The sequence below is a fragment of the Musca vetustissima genome, unplaced genomic scaffold (genome assembly GCF_032173495.1).
Source record: "Musca vetustissima isolate MV318-11 ecotype Yass unplaced genomic scaffold, APGP_CSIRO_Mvet_v1 utg26657, whole genome shotgun sequence".
Lineage (NCBI taxonomy): Eukaryota > Metazoa > Arthropoda > Insecta > Diptera > Muscidae > Musca > Musca vetustissima.
The window spans coordinates 180269-198752 of record NW_026882043.1 but is presented as its reverse complement, the minus strand read 5'-3'; the positions used below and the strand labels follow the sequence as shown (position 1 = coordinate 198752).

The 18484-nt window shown below is 36.9% G+C and overlaps 1 protein-coding gene across 1 annotated transcript in view; it reads left to right on the top strand.

The window, feature by feature from the left end:
* The window catches only part of LOC133328175 (calcitonin gene-related peptide type 1 receptor), a 56802-nt gene that overhangs the window by 13089 nt on the left and 25229 nt on the right, over positions 1 to 18484 (top strand). Inside the window, exons 3-4 of the mRNA XM_061536730.1 lie at positions 10340 to 10446; positions 13581 to 13672. Of these exons, the coding sequence (XP_061392714.1) occupies positions 10340 to 10446; positions 13581 to 13672 (199 nt within the window). The remainder of the gene's footprint in view (positions 1 to 10339; positions 10447 to 13580; positions 13673 to 18484) is intronic.

Here is an 18484-nt window from a genome sequence, read left to right as displayed (position 1 = left end):
TTTTATTTAAATTGTGCACTAAAGACCCATAGTTTGTCCGATTGCCACACAATTTTGTACAATAAACTATAGTTAATATAAGGTCACCTCTGTCATTCGTATTGAAATCGGTTTTGATTTTGATATAGCTTCTACATATATCTTTTCTTCCGATTTTACACCAAATTGACACAAATTTTGCACCACGTACTAAAATTTGAAATGTGGAAAGTTTTGAAATCGGTTCAGATTTGGATAGAGCTTCTATATATATATATATATTTTTTTTTTTCTCCCGATTTGAATATACCCAATGTGGTGAAGGGTATCATATAGTCGACCCCGCCCGACTTTACTACTTTCCTTACTGGTTTTAAATCTTGGACTATTAAATTCTGGACTATTTTTAAAAAATCTCGATGATATATGGCCTTTTACAGAATATTTTTAAATATTCTGCGGTCACGTTTAACCCTAATTGTTTCCCAACTATTTCCATAAGCTTAATTTCCGATTAAAGAGAAAATGTATTTTTAATTAGCTTTAAGAAAACTACAAACAAACATTTAGTCAAGCATAAAATGTTTTCTCCCTCGCTCATTCCCCCAGCTCAGCTGTCGTTTTTATGTGTGGCTCCAACAGCAACTTTTCCAATGAAATAAAATTTCTGATGCGAATGAAAGATGTGTGTTATGGTTACATGGATAGTGGTTAACAAGAAAAATAGAAATTGCAAAAAAACGGAGAATCAAATCAAAAAACTTTAATATGACCCTTTCAACACAAAAGCCAGCAATTAAAGCTTTTTTGCAGTTGCTGCTGCTGTTTTTCCAGTTTTGGTTTAATGTGGTCAAGTTATGTGGCCAAGCAGCGGCAAAAAAAGAATACCCCGAACCTGGGATGTTAGTTAGAAACAAATATCTGTTATGGCGGCGGATATAGAGGTTTGCCGCATACTAACACAAATGTAAACAAGAATACTGCGACAAAACACACATCCGCATGAGGAGTGTGCGAGTGTGTGAGTTGGAGTGTGTCTGCCACACACCCACATACTGAGTAGCTGTTTCATACGGGCAAAGTTGTTTGTTGCCAGTTAGAAGAAAGCAAACATCAACACGTTCTATATCCGTCTCCCGGATGTGTCATAAAAATTAATGACGTCTAGCACTGACTATGTCATAATGTGCTACATACACTCAAACACACTCGCACACACACACACCAACACACACTATCTAATAGTGTTGGTTCTGTAGCAATCACTGTTAACTCACTAGTATTTGACTATATTAACCACACACATTGTAGCCAGGGGGTTGGAGTGAGTTGGAGGGAAATAGTCACGACTAGTCACATCAACGGAAGCACAAACATTTTCAGTTGTCTGTCGAATGACAGGAACATCGTTTATTTTTTGTTCTTTGTTAGATGTTTTAAAGGCACGTCAAATAAGTGTTATGTGTTCATTAGCCATTTGACAGGACAGGGAAAGATAGGGACGTCAGTGATAGCCTTTTTGTATTTTTCAGCTGGGTAGAGAAGTCCGACTCTGTGGTAGTATTAAGTTACCATGAGTATTAATTGAAAAATATATTATTTATGCCATAAAATTAAAATATTAACATTAAAAAACTATAATTTCAAGACAGAACAATAATTTTAAAAAAATCTACGCCTATCTATGCCTATGAAAAAATAATTAAATTAATAAACCAGTGAGCGGAGCAGTATAGCCGGACGGACCCGACCATACAATACCCAACTCAACTACCACGGAACTCAAACTTTCTGCGGATGTTTATTCCGAGCCTGGGCAATATTTTGTGACATTTGCACCCTCTTGCCCGATTAGATGTCAACAGAACCTCTTCCTTACACTGACACATTTTCCAAATATTACTAATATTCAGTACAGTCCTTCCTTCCTTACTTGTCCATATTCATGGGTTGTGTTGTGATTTTCGGCTTATAATTGTGGTCCATAGATCGACTCGAAAAACACAAAAAATTAAGTTTTTGGTCCAATTAATTTCAATCATCACCGAAAATTTTAAGTGTTGTCCTTGACCATACCTGGAACTTCATGGAAAATTTCAAAGCGATCAGCGCTATATTTTCGCCCGCCAGTGTGATAATGGTAGTTAGTAGCACCAGATTCAAGCATCTCGATATACACAATGCCACCTGGATTTCTCCTGATCAAGCAACGAGAAATCAAATTGATCATGTTGTGAAAGACGGAAGGCATTCATCAAGTGTGTTCGAAGTTCGATCGATCCGAGGAGCGAATATCGATTCGTACCACTACCTTGTGGCAGCCAAGGTTCGCACACGACGTAATGTTGCAGCAAGGGTGCAATCTAACACAACACGGAAACTCAATGTCGAAATGCTGCAAACACAACAGGTAGCCTACTCCGCTCAGATTACCCACTTGCTTGATGAAAGCACTTCTTGTCCCGATAATAATATAGAAGCACAATGGGAAATAATTGCCCACTCCCTACAAACTGTAGCAAAAGCAACACTTGGGTACCAAAAACCACCACCAAGAAATCCATGGTAAGTTCAGGAGTGTTGTAATGCTACTGATGTGAAAACGCAGCGTATAGGGCAGACCCTGCAGGCAATAGCAACACGTAATGTGATGGAGAATTATCGGGAGAGAAGGAGACAGGAGAAAGCAAATCGAGATGTATAGGAGTCAGAATGAAGTCCGGAAATTTTACCAACGAGTAAAACACTAAACCGAAGGTTTTGGTGCAGGCACGTCCTCCTGTAGAGATGAAGAAGGCAAGCTTGTGACAGATACAGACAGTATGTTGAGGATCTGGAAGGAGCATTTTGAAAAGCTTCTGGTATCAAATAGTGGCCGTGAAGAAGATACCTCAGAACCAATAAGAGATGATGGTATAGAGTGTATACCACCTAGCCAAGATGAGGTGAGAATAGCAATTAATCAGCTAAAGAACAATAAAGCAGCAGGAGCCGACGGGTTACCACCCGAACTATTCAAGACAGGTGGTCTGATGCTGGTCAGGCGCATGCACCAGCTGTACAATTTTGCTAGAGAAATGCATGACCAATGATTGGAGCCTCAGCATGCTGTGTCCCGTGCACAAAAAAGGAGACAAGACGATATGTGCCAACTATAGAGGAATTGGTCTCCTTCCCATCGCATATAAAATGCTATACAGTGTGTTGTGTGAACGATTGAAGCCAATGGTCAATGACATTATTAGACCACACCAATGTGGCTTCAGACCTGGCAAATCCACCATTGACCTGATTTTCACTCTACACCAAATCCTGGAAAAGTCTCACGAAAAAAACACATCGACACATACCACCTATTCGTCGACTATAAAGTCGCATTCGACAGTCCTATCCGTTCAGAGGTGTATATAGCCATGTTTACGTTCGACATTCCTGCAAAATTAATACGGCTATGTAGGATAACTTTAAGTGGCACAAGGTCAGCTGTTAAAGTAGGAAAGGACCTATCGGAGCCCTTCAACACCGAACGATGATTCAGACAAGATGACAGTTTGTCGGGTGATCTTTTTAACATCCTGCTGGAAAAGGTCATACGAGACGCAAAGGTGAACAGAAATGGAACTCTGTACACCAAACAACACATGTAACTCGCCTACGCCGACATCGATATAATGGGTCGAACATTGCGAGCGGTAACAGCCACCTTTGAACAAATTGTGAAGGTGTCTGCCAAAGTGGGTCTGGTAGTAAACGGGGAGAAGACCCAGCTGATGGTGTTAACGCGCAAGACGTCCAGTAGTCTCGGAACTTGAGAACCGCAGCTTCGAAGTAGTCAAAGATTTTATATACCTTGGTACCGCCATAAATAAAACGAATGACGTCAGTTTTGAAATTCGGAGAAGGATTGTGATAGCTAACAGGTGCTACTATGGTCTAAGTAAGCAGTTTAGAAACAAGGCCTCCTCCCGCTAGATGAAACTCACACTTTACAAGACGTTTATACTACCCGTGCTGTTATATGGATCTGAAGCATGGGTACTTGCGCAAGCAGATGAGGCAGCTCTTGGGGTGTTTGAAAGAAAAATTCTCCGAAAGATCTACGGGTCAAACGGCGTCGAATGAATCACGAACTTTACGATTTATTCGCGGACATCGACATAGTCAGTCGTATTGAGCTACAGCGACTTCGATGGCTAGACCATGTTGTGCGAATAAATGAGAATGCCCCAGTTCAAAGGGCATATAAAATCCAGCCTACTGATGGTTCCCGTAGAAGGGGAAGAAAACAACATCATGGAACGTGGTCTTCCAAATTGGTGAAGATGCGCACAAGACCGACGCGATTGGAAATCTTTTTTAAGCTCGGCTTATGGAACAACCGTTCTGTAACAAGCCAGCTAAGTAAGTGTGGTAATGGGTTACTAAATAATACATACGTAATACTGTAAATAATATATACATACATGGTATCAATTTAAAAGTCAACCACTCCTCGTGAATATTTTATCAACTTCTCGGGTCTATGTCCTTCAGGGGTAAATATATTCGCCATAGAATAAAAATGTTGTCATTTTTCACACAAAATTATTGGTATCACTCTTTATAAAAACATGCATGCTTACTCAACTCTCGTTCTGCATGTACAATTTAAGGGTAAATATATACGCCTTAGAATACAAATTTTGTCATTTTTCACACAAAAGTCAGGGTCCATTTGACCCGCTAAATACTTTACCAAAACATGCATGCTTATTCGTTGGCCCGATCCCGTTCTCCATGTAAAATGTTTTGGGCTGCTTTAATACTCTGACAACATAGTTGTGTATAAAATGGTCATAAAAACAATAATTTCAAGACAGAAAATTAATTTTAAAATATTTAAACCAACCCACGCCTATTTAAGGCCGATGAAAAAAGGATTCTAATAGGTCAACGGACAATTATGTTTACAAAAATCTACACCTCCAATAGGTCCATAAGAAACTATTTTAAAAATATTTTTAAAAAATCCACGCCTTTTTACGTCCATAAAAATATATATCCAAGGCCTTTTAAAACATTTAAAAAAAAATCCTCGCTTATTGAATAGTTTTAATGTTCTTCAACATCCATTACCAAAATAACCCATCCATTTATTTTGCTTCTAAATAACTCACCCAAAATAAAACCGTTTTCTAATATTAACCGCTCTTTTAATCCGCCATATTAGCCTATAACAATATTGTCTTATCATCTATAATTCAGTTTTACGATACGACATCGGCACCAATGCAATACCGTTAACTTCTATTATTTAACATTAAACCATAAAAGAAAAAAAAAATATCGTTAAATTATATTACCAACGAACAAGAATGTTCATGAAATAAGTTGGCGTGTAATACGCAGTTTAACGACACCGCGCATAAAACGTTCTAAAATTTCCCGAATAAAGCACGGACGGACTGTCGGAGGTGATGCAATTTAATTGTACGAAAAACAAGGCTCCCGCATGTGTGTAGGTGTGTGCGTATGTGTCTTAAAGTCTTTAATGGAGCGTAATTCTCATTAACACCCATACATAGATGTGTAAATAGACGCCTTAATGCTTTGTAGGTGTATGTGTGGCTTTGAGTCCACGCATCTTCAAGTGTCGTGTATACTGAATGTTCTATTTGCCCTGTGAACTATAAAAGACCACTTCTATACCTGTAGACACGTGGTGTGTAATGTGTAGACATATAGTGATGTATTTCTTTACAGGTGTATGGGTAAATCAGGGGCGTAGATGGGCATCTCGAGGATGGAAGATGTTTCGACATCTACTAAATTTTATTAAGCTACTTTTGAAAAATACCAATCGACTATTTCAATTAGAGTAACGACTTCTAACTATATTCCCTCAATTTATGAAAGGCATCCCCCCTCCCTACGCCTTTGATTTTATCTTCACATTCCTTCCCTTCCATTCCTTAAGAATTTTCCATGACTCTTCATTAACACTCATTTTTGGTGTTTCATGTCAACCAACCAAGTTTAGTAAAGTGCTGGAAGGTAATATTTTGATTACCGTGACATGGCCTGACTGGGTGGGATGGCTGAATCGCTGGTTGGCTGCTAGTATGTGATGTTATGACCGAACTGAGGCTTTTATAGATTTCCTTGTTATATCCGTGAAATATTTGCTGTTGACTTACGTAGACATTCAATTTAAGTAACCAGGCGGCATTTTCATATATCTTCAGGATAAATGCAAAAGGTCAAAAGGAGTGGATTTTTTAAATAATTTTTTTTTCAAGGATGGATAGACCTAAAAAAATCCCTACACAACTACCACGAACCTTAACATCCTGTGGATTTTTATTCGGAACCTGGGCAATATTTCGTGCTAGTTGCACTCTCTTGCCCGAGTAGAGGTCACCTCTTCCATACACTGACATATTTTCCGAATATTACTAATAATCAGTACAGTCCTTCTAATTACTTGTCTAGATTCCCTTCAGAGTGGGTTGTGTTGTGAAGTTCGGTTTATATTTGTGGCCTACAGATCGACTCGAAAAAATCCAAAAAAACAAAAAAAAAAGTTTTCGGTCTACTTCATCTCAAAATTATTATCCGATCATCACCGAAAATTATAGGCGTTGTCCTTGACCATAACTGGTACTTCAAGGAACATTTCAATGCGATCAGCGATATATTTTCGCCCTCCAGTGTGGTAATGGGTTACTAAATAGTATCTGAACACGTAAGCACCTGTAAATACATATGTGTAACTCCCACATCCGAATACATACGACAATATAATTCATATCAATTTAAAGGTCAACCACTCCTCTTGGACATATTATCAACTTCTCGGGACTATGTCCCCCAGGGGCAAATATATACGCCATAGAATACAAATTTTGTAATTTGTCACACAAAAGTCGGGGTCCATTTGACCCGCTAAATATTGACCGATCTTTATCAAAATACACATGCTTATTCTTTGGTCCAATCCTCTTCTCCTTGTAAAAATTCGCGGTGTTTGGGCCATAATTGCGGCCTCTGGAGCGACAGGAAAAACAGACAAAAATTAAGTATTTGCTCCATTTCACCCCCTAAATATTAACCGATCCCATTCTACATGCAAAATTTCGTGAAGATTGGTCCAAAACTGCAGCCTGTATCGTGTTTACAAATTATAATGAACAGACGGACGGACACACATGTCTAGATCGATTCAGCTAGTCGAGATATGACTATCGATATACTTAAACGTGGGTCTAGGACCAATATTTCGCGGCATTACAAACATTTGGGGCTGCACAAAGCTATAATACCCTGACAGTTGTGTAGGGTATAAAAATTAACGCCTATAAAAAGTCTCGAAAAACATATAGACCTGGAAAAAATATTTTTAGAAAGTCCTCGCCTATGTATAGACCTGGAAAAATACTTTTAAAAAATCCACGGTTATGTTTTTTTATGCACACCTATATATAGACCTGGAAAACTATGTAAAAAAACCCACGCTTATGGATAGACCTTCAAAAAATCCGCGCATTTAAACAATATTTTTAAAAAAATCCACGTTTATGGATATACCTTCAAAAATGCACGGTTATGGATAGACCTTCAAAAATCCCCGACTGCTGCAGACCTCGAAAGAATACTTACTTACGTTCCATAAGCCGAGCGCATCGGTCTTTTGCGCAGTTTTTCCAATTTGAAAGACCATTTTCGGCGATATTGTCTTCGACTTGATCTTTCCAACGTATTCATGGATTTCCACTTCTGCGCAAACCATCAGCTGGTTAACTTTTATATGCCTTCTGGGCTGTGACATCTTCATCCATTCTCACAGCATGACCTAGCCAACGTAGTCGCTGCAACTCAATACGTCTAACAATGTCGATGTCCGAGAATAGCTGGTACAAATCATGGTTCATTCGATGGCGATATTCACCGTCAACACAGATCGGCCCATAGATCTTTCAGAGAATTTTTCTCTCAAACACTACAAAAGCTGCCTCATCTGCTTGCGTAAGTAGTATCAGCGTATTGTAGAGTGTGAGTTTGGTCTGGCGAGAGGTGGCCTTGCTTTTGAATTGTTTGCTCAGACCATAGTAGGATCGGTTGGCCATCACTATCCTTCTCCAAATTTCAAAACTGATGTGATTCGTTTTGTTTATGGCGGTACCAAGGTATATAAAATATCTGACTACCTCGAAGCTGTAGTTCTCAAGTTCCACAGTTCGTCCGAGTCTACTGGACGACTTGCGCGTTGATACCATCAGCTTGGTCTTCTCGCCGTTTACTACCAGACCCACTTTGACAGACTCCTTCTCAATTTGTCCAAAGGTGGATGTTACCGCTCTCAATGTTCGACCCATTATGTCGATGTCATCGGCGTAGGCGAGTAACATGTGTTCTTTGGTGTACAGAGTGTCATTTCTGTTCACTTTTGCCGCTCGTATCATCTTTTCCAGCAGGATGTTAAAAAGGTCACACGACAAACTGTCACCCACTTTGACAGACTCCTTCTCAATTTGTCCAAAGGTGGATGTTACCGCTCTCAATGTTCGACCCATTATGTCGATGTCATTGGCGTAGGCGAGTAACATGTGTTGTTTGGTGTACAGAGTGCCACTTCTGTTCACTTTTGCCGCGCTTATGATATTCTCCTGCATGATGTTAAAAAGATCACACGACAAACTTTCACCTTGTCTGAATCCTCGTTCGGTATTAAATACTCCGAGAGGTCCTTTCCGACCTTAACTGCTGATCTTGTGTTAAAGTTATCCTGCATAGCCGAATTAATTTTGCAGGAATGCCAAACGCAGACATGGCTTTATACACCTCTGAACGGATAGGGCTGTCGAATGCGGCTTTATAGTCGACGAATAGGTGGAATGTGTGGAAGTATTTTTCATGATTTTTTTCCAGGATTTGGCGCAGAGTGAAACTCTGGTCAATGGTGGATTTGCCAGGTCTGAAGCCACATTGGTATGTTCCAATAATGTCATTGACCATTGGCTTCAGTCTTTCACACAGTACGCTGGATAGCACTTTATATGCGATGGGAAGGAGACTTATGCCTCTATAGTTGGCACATATTGTCTTGTCTCCTTTGTTGTGCACAGAATGCTGAGGTTCCAATCATTGGCAAAGAATATTTTTAAAAAATCCACGCCTGCTGTGGGCCTTGAAAAAATAAGTTTAGAATTCCACGCCTGTTGCTGACCAAAGAAAAAATACATATATGTTTTATTTTTCAAGGATTATGAGAATATATTTTTTACAAAACGAATATTATTTGAAACCTAATTATCTTGCACAAGAATTCGGATAATTACAACAAAAGTTCTCCCATGGCTTTTAATTCAACATCTGAAAAAGTATGCAGATATATGTAAATATTATGTACGCACGTAAAACTTTTGTGCACTGATTTCCATATAAAGCAGTTCGTACTTGCACCCAGGTAACATATTTTTAATTATTTAAATAATACCACACATTTTCCACACAATTTTCCTGCTCGAAATGAATGTTTCTACCAAATTTGACATTGAGAAAGAGAGTCACACAAACACACACATACTCTCCACCGAGGCATAATTATTTATTAAGCAAAACGTTTCGGTAAACAAAATTAGCTTTTGCACAAATTAAACTTAAAATTCAAAACATGTTCACACACACACCGATACCGACAACAACAGCAACACCACCAATACATCCACAACTCAGTTGGTCCTTAAAGCTATAGCAGTACAGGCGATGTTGGCGTGCACGTACATACATACATATTGCTGTCACAAATAACAACCGTGTAAAATGTATGTTTACAACAACAACAACCGTCAACACCACGAACAAAAACAACAACTACTACAAATACAACTGTTGTTACATTTCCCAGAAGTATGTTTAGCTTTGGGGCAAGCAATGGATTTACTGGGAAATGGTGTATGGCGGAGTTTATTTTTATTTATTCGCAGAATTTTAATAAAACGTAAATATTGACAGGCATTTAGTTTGGGATATTGAGAATTGAATTCGGTGGTCAATTTAATTTTGGACGATGGAGTAATAGATATGGTTCTTTTCAAAATTGATAAGAGGCGACTCTCCTTTATATCCCGATAAATATTTTCTCCAACAATCCATCCAAAGCTGATTTGTTTTAACTACAACTATCGTAAAGTAGAAATCCTTGACCACATTTCTGATGACCTTGAGTGTTCTTGCCTTATAATAAATATTTTCTCTAATTGCTTTTATTCCAAACATGCTTATATAAGTATTTCCAAAAAATTCTGCAGAACACCACCAAAATTAATGAGTCAATTAAAGCAATACTCTATATTTATATTCGTTGTTTCTATCTTTCCAGGATATGCCCATAAGGAGTGTGAAATTAATGGTGAATGGTATAAACATCCGTTAACTAATAGATCCTGGTCTAATTATACCACCTGTGTAAATATCGAAGACTTAGAGGTGAGTATCTAAAGAAGAACAAAAAAAAAAACATAAATTATCGGCCACTTTATTTATTTACTAATAACATGTAATTTATTGATGGTGTAGATTTCTCCGATTCCGGTAATTTATTTGTTCACTTTGCAGAAGGTGAATATTTAAATATTATTTGTTTTCTTTTAAAAATCCACGCCTTATGGGAGCCTTGAAAAAGTATTCTTTAAAAAATCCACGCCTTATGGGAGCCCTGAAAAAGTATTCTTTAAAAAATCCACCCCTTATGGGAGCCTTGAAAAGGTATTCTTTAAAAAATCCACCCCTTATGGGAGCCTTGAAAAAGTATTCTTTAAAAAATCCACGCCTCTGACAAGCCTTGAAAAAATATTCTTTAAAAAATCCACGCTCTGACAAGCCCCTCCTTGCCGCAGGTGCTCCACGATCTTTTTGTTGACCGCATTCATCACCTCATCATGCGTCTCCTTTTTTAGTTTACCGGATGCGCTACGTTCATCGATTACTGCATAGCAGAGCTCGTCCCTGTAACGCTTTCTGGCAACCTTTGCATAAGATGGCGGCTCCTTACCGATTGTTGCTACTGCCTTCCTCTTACGCGAAGACCGGGCGTTCCTTTTGGGATTCCCAGTATTATCGGAAGATTTCGGTGTAGCGCCCGTCTTCTCGATATTAGAGCCAGCTTCGCCAACCTCAGTCGATGGATTCTGTGGACAGCCTCCTTGACTAGGGGTCGTGCTTAGCCTTCTCTTGCTATCGGTCGACCTGAAGCTCTTTTTCTTCTTTGCAGGTTTGGCATTGGTCTGCTCCTCCGGAGACCTAATCCTCTTCGCCGCTTCCGAGGAAGTGGAGGGAAGGTCAGGCTTATCCTTCAGGGCATCCCGTTCCTGTTCATCCTGGCCGGTTCATCCTGGCCAGTTTTCGCCTTTGTGCCCCAGATAACTGCTTTCTTTTTGTTGTGAGCTTTGCTATGTCCTTGCTCACTTCTTCAACCATCCTATCGGCCTCTTCTCTCTTCCGGCATTCTAGGACGGTTATATCGGTCTTACCTTCTTGGTCAGACCCGGAGTTAGAATTCGAGTCCCCACCTGCCTCTGAAGGTTGGGTCAGGATTTCGCCACCCCGGTGGTGACTGAAGTCTACCTTATTTGTGCCTGCTGGCTGAGTGCTTGTAGCAATACCCTCGACTACAGATGCCAAGGCACCCACATCTGTAGGAGATTTTTGCTCACGATCGCTGGATGACGACGGGGCGTGACTCGTGGGCAGATCAACGACACCCGCCGGTACTGAGTTATTTAGGCTCTGCACCGTAACTTTTATTCTTTCTTCCTTACTTTCCATCTTTTGTTTTTTGTTTTAAGGGAACACCCCCGTAGTCAGTTTTGGTCCGCGGGGCAAAAGCCCTAAAGTGGGGTGATCAGACTATTCCATTACCTCCAGGGTTTAGCTGATAGTAATGAGATAGTCTGATCATCCAACTTCCCCCTATCCGCCACCTCGGGACGCCTCAGATAAGCCTTGAAAAAATATTCTTTAAAAAAATATTCATTAAAAAATCCACGCCTCAGATAAGCCTTGAAAAAATATTCTTTAAAAAGTCCACGCCTCTGACAAGCCTTGAAAAAATGTTTTTTAAAAAATCCACGCCTCTGACAAGCCTTGAAAAAATATTCTTTAAAAAATCCACGCCTCTGACAAGCCCTGAAAAAATATTCTTTAAAAAATCCACGCCTCTGACAAGCATTGAAAAAATATTCTTTAAAAAATCCACGCCTCAGATAAGCCTTGAAAAAATATTCTTTAAAAAATCCACGCCTTATGAAAGCCTTAAAAAATATTCTATAAAAAATCCACGCCTTATGGGAGCCTTGAAAAAATATTCATTAAAAAATCCACGCCTTATGGGAGCCTTGAAAAAGTATTCTTTAAAAAATCCACGCCTTATGGTAGCCTTGAAAAAATATTCCTTAAAAAATCCACGCCTTATGGGAGCCTCGAAAAAATATTCTTTAAAAAAATCCACGCCTCTGACAAGCCTTGAAAAAATATTCCTTAAAAAATCCACGCCTTATGGGAGCCTTGAAAAAATATTCCTTAAAAAATCCACGCCTTATGGGAGCCTCGAAAAAATATTCTTTAAAAAAATCCACGCCTCTGACAAGCCTTGAAAAAATATTCCTTAAAAAATCCACGCCTTATGGGAGCCTTGAAAAAATATTCCTTAAAAAATCCACGCCTTATGGGAGCCTTGAAAAAATATTCCTTAAAAAAGCCACGCCTCAGATAAGCCTTGAAAAAGTATTCTTTAAAAAATCCACGCCTTATGGGAGCCTGGAAAAAGTATTCTTTAAAAAATCCACGCCTTATGGGAGCCTGGAAAAAGTATTCTTTAAAAAATCCACGCCTTATGGGAGTCTTAAAAAAGTATTCCTTAAAAAATCCACGCCTTATGGGAGCCTTGAAAAAATATTCCTTAAAAAATCCACGCCTTATGGGAGCCTTGAAAAAATATTCCTTAAAAAATCCACGCCTTATGGGAGCCTTGAAAAAATATTCCTTAAAAAAGCCACGCCTCAGATAAGCCTTGAAAAAGTATTCTTTAAAAAATCCACGCCTTATGGGAGCCTTGAAAAAGTATTCTTTAAAAAATCCACGCCTTATGGGAGTCTTAAAAAAGTATTCCTTAAAAAATCCACGCCTTATGGGAGCCTTGAAAAAATATTCCTTAAAAAATCCACGCCTTATGGGAGCCTTGAAAAAATATTCCTTAAAAAATCCACGCCTTGTGTTGAGGGGCTTTAGTGCATTATTTACCTAAAATCGGACGAAAACATATATGGGAGCTATATCTAAATCTGAACCGATTCAAGAAATTGTACACACATTGTTCTAGACCTAATACAGTGCCTTATGCCGAATTTCGTGCAAATCATATATAAGGGCTTTGTTGCACCAGTTACATAAAATCCACTTTTTATGGGAGCCTTGAAAAAATATTCTTTAAAAAAATCCATGAAAAATATTCTTTAATGAATCTACATCTCATTAAATAGATATTTTTTTCTGTTTTGAAATATTTATTTTTTATTTCCTATTCTATTAATCTATTATCCTGTTTCTCTTCCATTTCATTACAGTGGCAAAGTAGTGTTAATCTAATCTATGAAATTGGCTATGGCATTTCATTAGTTGCGATACTCCTTTCATTGGCCATCCTGTGCTATTTCAAGTAAGTATGAAACCCCCCTGTGTTAACCGAAGATTTATGGCGTACTATGCCTCTGGTAATTAATGACCCGACAAGCACTTGACTCAACTCAACGCAACTATTTCGATCAAAAGGATAACCAAATACCAAAACTGAAGAAATTAATGTTAATTATTTTTACATCAGCAGTTATTTGTTCTGCCATTCCATTGCAGGTTTATGTGCTTGTTGTGAAAGGATCAACAAGGATGTCGGCCGGCAATAATTTATATTATTAGTTGTTTAACCATAATTACAACATAAAATGTTGAATAGTCGGGCTTCGAGGAGCTTAGCTAGGCCAAACAAGAAAAAATGTTGTTCAAAAGCGTTTAAAGAATTTCCATTAATTTCCCTTTTTTGTCGGGATGTTTGAATGAATGGATGATGTGAAAAATATAAAGAACTACTCATTTCTCTCAATTAAATTTTCAATGAATTTCTTTAAAGCAAATACCAATAAATTCAAAAAGAAAAATTGAAAAACGAAAAAATCAATAGCATTCCGTTTTTATAGAGAAAATGAAAAACAGGACCCTCCTTCTGTGGTCCACCGTTACGTTGAACTTTTATTTTTGCAGCTTTTGTTCTCTCGACTATCCATTTTTATGCAGCTGATGATGCACTTTTGACCTTTGTCAGGAAATATTTCAAGGATAGGGTTGGCCAACCACGACGAAAGATTTTACAATGGGAGCCAAATGGGGTAGGACAATGCCACGAGAACCAAGGGGTGGAAATTAATAGGTGAACATTACTTATGGTGGAAAATATATCAGTGGTGGGTGGGACACCGCTACTAGGGGAGAAAACTTAAAATTTTTGGAAGAAATATTTTTTTTTGAAGGAACAATAAGAGTAGATTTTTTAAAGAATATTTTTTCAATGGTTCAAAGAATATTTTTTCAATGGTTCTACAAGTCGTCGATTTTTCAAAGAATATTTTTTCATGACTTCTATAAGGCGTGGATTTTTTAAAGAATATCTTTTCAAGACTTCTATAAGGCGTGGATTTTTTAAAGAATATCTTTTCAAGACTTCCATAAGGCGTGGATTTTTTAAAGAATATTTTCTCAAGACTTCCATAAGGCGTGGATTTTTTACAAAATATTTTTTCAAGACTTCCATAAGGTGTGGATTTTTTAAAGAATATTTTTTCAAGACTTCCATAAGGCGTGGATTTTTTAAAGAACATATTTTCAAGACTTCTATAAGGCGTGGATTTTTTAAAGAACATATTTTCATGGCTTCTATAAGGCGTGGATTTTTTAAAGAATATATTTTCAATACTTCTATAAGGCGTAGATTTTTTAAAGAATATCTTTTCAAGACTTCCATAAGGCGTGGATTTTTTAAAGAACATATTTTCAAGACTTCTATAAGGCGTGGATTTTTTAAAGAATATTTTTTCAAGACTTCCATAAGGCGTGGATTTTTTAAAGAATATCTTTTCAAGGCTTCTATAAGGCGTGGATTTTTTAAAGAATATCTTTTCAAGGCTTCTATAAGGCGTGGATTTTTTAAAGAATATCTTTTCAAGGCTTCTATAAGGCGTGGATTTTTTAAAGAATATTTTTTCAAGGCTCCCATAAGGCGTGGATTTTTTAAAGAATATTTTTTCAAGGCTCCCATAAGGCGTGGATTTTTTAAAGAACATTTTTTCAAGGCTCCCATAAGGCGTGGATTTTTTAAAGAATATTTTTTCAAGGCTCCACACAAGGCGTGGATTTTTTAAAGAATATTTTTTCAAGGCTCCACACAAGGCGTGGATTTTTTAAAGAATATTTTTTCAAGGCTCCACACAAGGCGTGGATTTTTTAAAAAATATTTTTTCAAGACTTCCATAAGGCGTGGATTTTTTAAAGGCTTCTATAAGGCGTGGCTTTTTTAAACAATATTTTTTCAAGGCTTCTATAAGGCGTGGATTTTTTAAAGAATATTTTTTCAAAGCTTCTATAAGGCGTGGATTTTTTAAAGAATATTTTTTCAAGGCTTCTATAAGGCGTGGATTTTTTAAAGAATATTTTTTCAAGGCTTCTATAAGGCGTGGATTTCTTAAAGAATATTTTTTCAAGGCTTCTATAAGGCGTGGATTTCTTAAAGAATATTTTTTCAAGGCTTCTATAAGGCGTGGATTTCTTAAAGAATATTTTTTCAAGGCTTTTATAAGGCGTGGATTTCTTAAAGAATATTTTTTCAAGGCTTCTATAGGGCGTGGATTTCTTACGCCTTGATAAGGCGTAAACTTTTTAAAAAATATTTTTTCAAGGCTTCTATAGGGCGTGGATTTCTTAAAGAATATTTTTTCAAGGCTTCTATAAGGCGTGGATTTCTTAAAGAATATTTTTTCAAGGCTTCTATAAGGCGTGGATTTTTTAAAGAATATTTTTTTCAAAGGCTTCTATAAGGCGTGGATTTCTTAAAGAATATTTTTTCAAGGCTTCTATAAGGCGTGGATTTCTTAAAGAATATTTTTTCAAGGCTTCTATAAGGCGTGGATTTCTTAAAGAATATTTTTTCAAGGCTTCTATAAGGCGTGGATTTTTTAAAGAATATTTTTTCAAGGCTTCTATAAGGCGTGGATTTTTTAAAGAATATTTTTTCAAGGCTTCTATAAGGCGTGGATTTTTTAAAGAATATTTTTTCAAGGCTTCTATAAGGCGTGGATTTCTTAAAGAATATTTTTTCAAGGCTTCTATAAGGCGTGGATTTCTTAAAGAATATTTTTTCAAGGCTTCTATAAGGCGTGGATTTCTTTAAAGAATATTTTTTCAAGGCTTCTATAAGGCGTGGAATTTTTAAAGAATATTTTTTCAAGGCTTCTATAAGGCGTGGATTTCTTAAAGAATATTTTTTCAAGGCTTCTATAAGGCGTGGATTTCTTAAAGAATATTTTTTCAAGGCTTCTATAAGGCGTGGATTTCTTAAAGAATATTTTTTCAAGGCTTCTATAAGGCGTGGATTTCTTAAAGAATATTTTTTCAAGGCTTCTATAAGGCGTGGATTTCTTAAAGAATATTTTTTCAAGGCTTCTATAAGGCGTGGATTTCTTAAAGAATATTTTTTCAAGGCTTCTATAAGGCGTGGATTTCTTAAAGAATATTTTTTCAAGGCTTCTATAAGGCGTGGATTTCTTAAAGAATATTTTTTCAAGGCTTCTATAAGGCGTGGATTTTTTAAAGAATATTTTTTCAAGGCTTCTATAAGGCGTGGATTTTTTAAAGAATATTTTTTCAAGGCTTCTATAAGGCGTGGATTTTTTAAAGAATATTTTTTCAAGGCTTCTATAAGGCGTGGATTTTTTAAAGAATATTTTTTCAAGGCTTCTATAAGGCGTGGATTTTTTAAAGAATATTTTTTCAAGGCTTCTATAAGGCGTGGATTTCTTAAAGAATATTTTTTCAAGGCTTCTATAAGGCGTGGATTTTTTAAAGAATATTTTTTCAAGGCTTCTATAAGGCGTGGATTTTTTAAAGAATATTTTTTCAAGGCTTCTATAAGGCGTGGATTTTTTAAGGAATATTTTTTAAGGCTTCTATAAGGCGTGGTTTTTTTAAAGAATATTTTTTAAGGCTTCTATAAGGCGTGGTTTTTTTAAAGAATATTTTTTAAGGCTTCTATAAGGCGTGTTGTTTTTAAAGAATATTTTTTAAGGCTTCTTTAAGGCGTGGATTTTTTAAAGAAAATTTTTTTTAAGGCTTCTTTAAGACGTGGATTTTTTAAAGAATATTTTTTCAAGGCTTCTATAAGGCGTGGATTTTTTAAAGAATATTTTTTCAAGGCTTCTATAAGGCGTGGATTTCTTAAAGAATATTTTTTCAAGGCTTCTATAAGGCGTGGATTTGTTAAAGAATATTTTTTCAAGGCTTCTATAAGGCGTGGATTTGTTAAAGAATATTTTTTCAAGGCTTCTATAAGGCGTGGATTTCTTAAAGAATATTTTTTCAAGGCTTCTATAAGGCGTGGATTTCTTAAAGAATATTTTTTCAAGGCTTCTATAAGGCGTGGATTTCTTAAAGAATATTTTTTCAAGGCTTCTATAAGGCGTGGATTTTTTAAAGAATATTTTTTCAAGGCTTCTATAAGGCGTGGATTTTTTAAAGAATATTTTTTCAATGGGTTTATCTTTTATACCCACCTTATTATTCACGATTATCCTTTTGTCCTTACCATATCCATGATTTTTTTCTCATGCTGTATGCATGTGTGTCTGTGTGTTTGTATGGTTGCAAAGTACAAAAACACTGACATCGTATTACACAAACGTGTGATACACGTTTACACACACACATGCACACAAAGCCAGCGGTAACTCATATTTCAATGAAAGAGAATTCCTAAGTGCACTTTTCACACTAAAGGAAAAGACTTTCTACGGTTGCCGTTGTTATAACAGTTTACACATGAACAGATTGGACGACTAACGAGATTTGGGGAATTGGGCAAGAGAATTAAGATGTGCGTTGTATTATCTGGTGTAAGTAAATGTTGTTGGTTTTACCATTCATTTTACTAAGTGCACTTATTGTGGGTGATTATGTGAATAAGATATAATTTTATTTAAGTTAACGGTAAAGATATATAGGATACAGAAGTTACCAATACAAGTTTTCCAATAACAAACCAGTAAGGAAAGTCCAAAAGTCGGACGGGGGGAGGACCATTGAGATGAAATCAGGCGAAATTAAATGTGCTATCTAGATAAATATTGAAAAACCCCATACACATACCATTCTGAAGTCAATGAAAAATTGCACGTCAAACGGACAGACTTGGATTCTTTGGTGTACCATT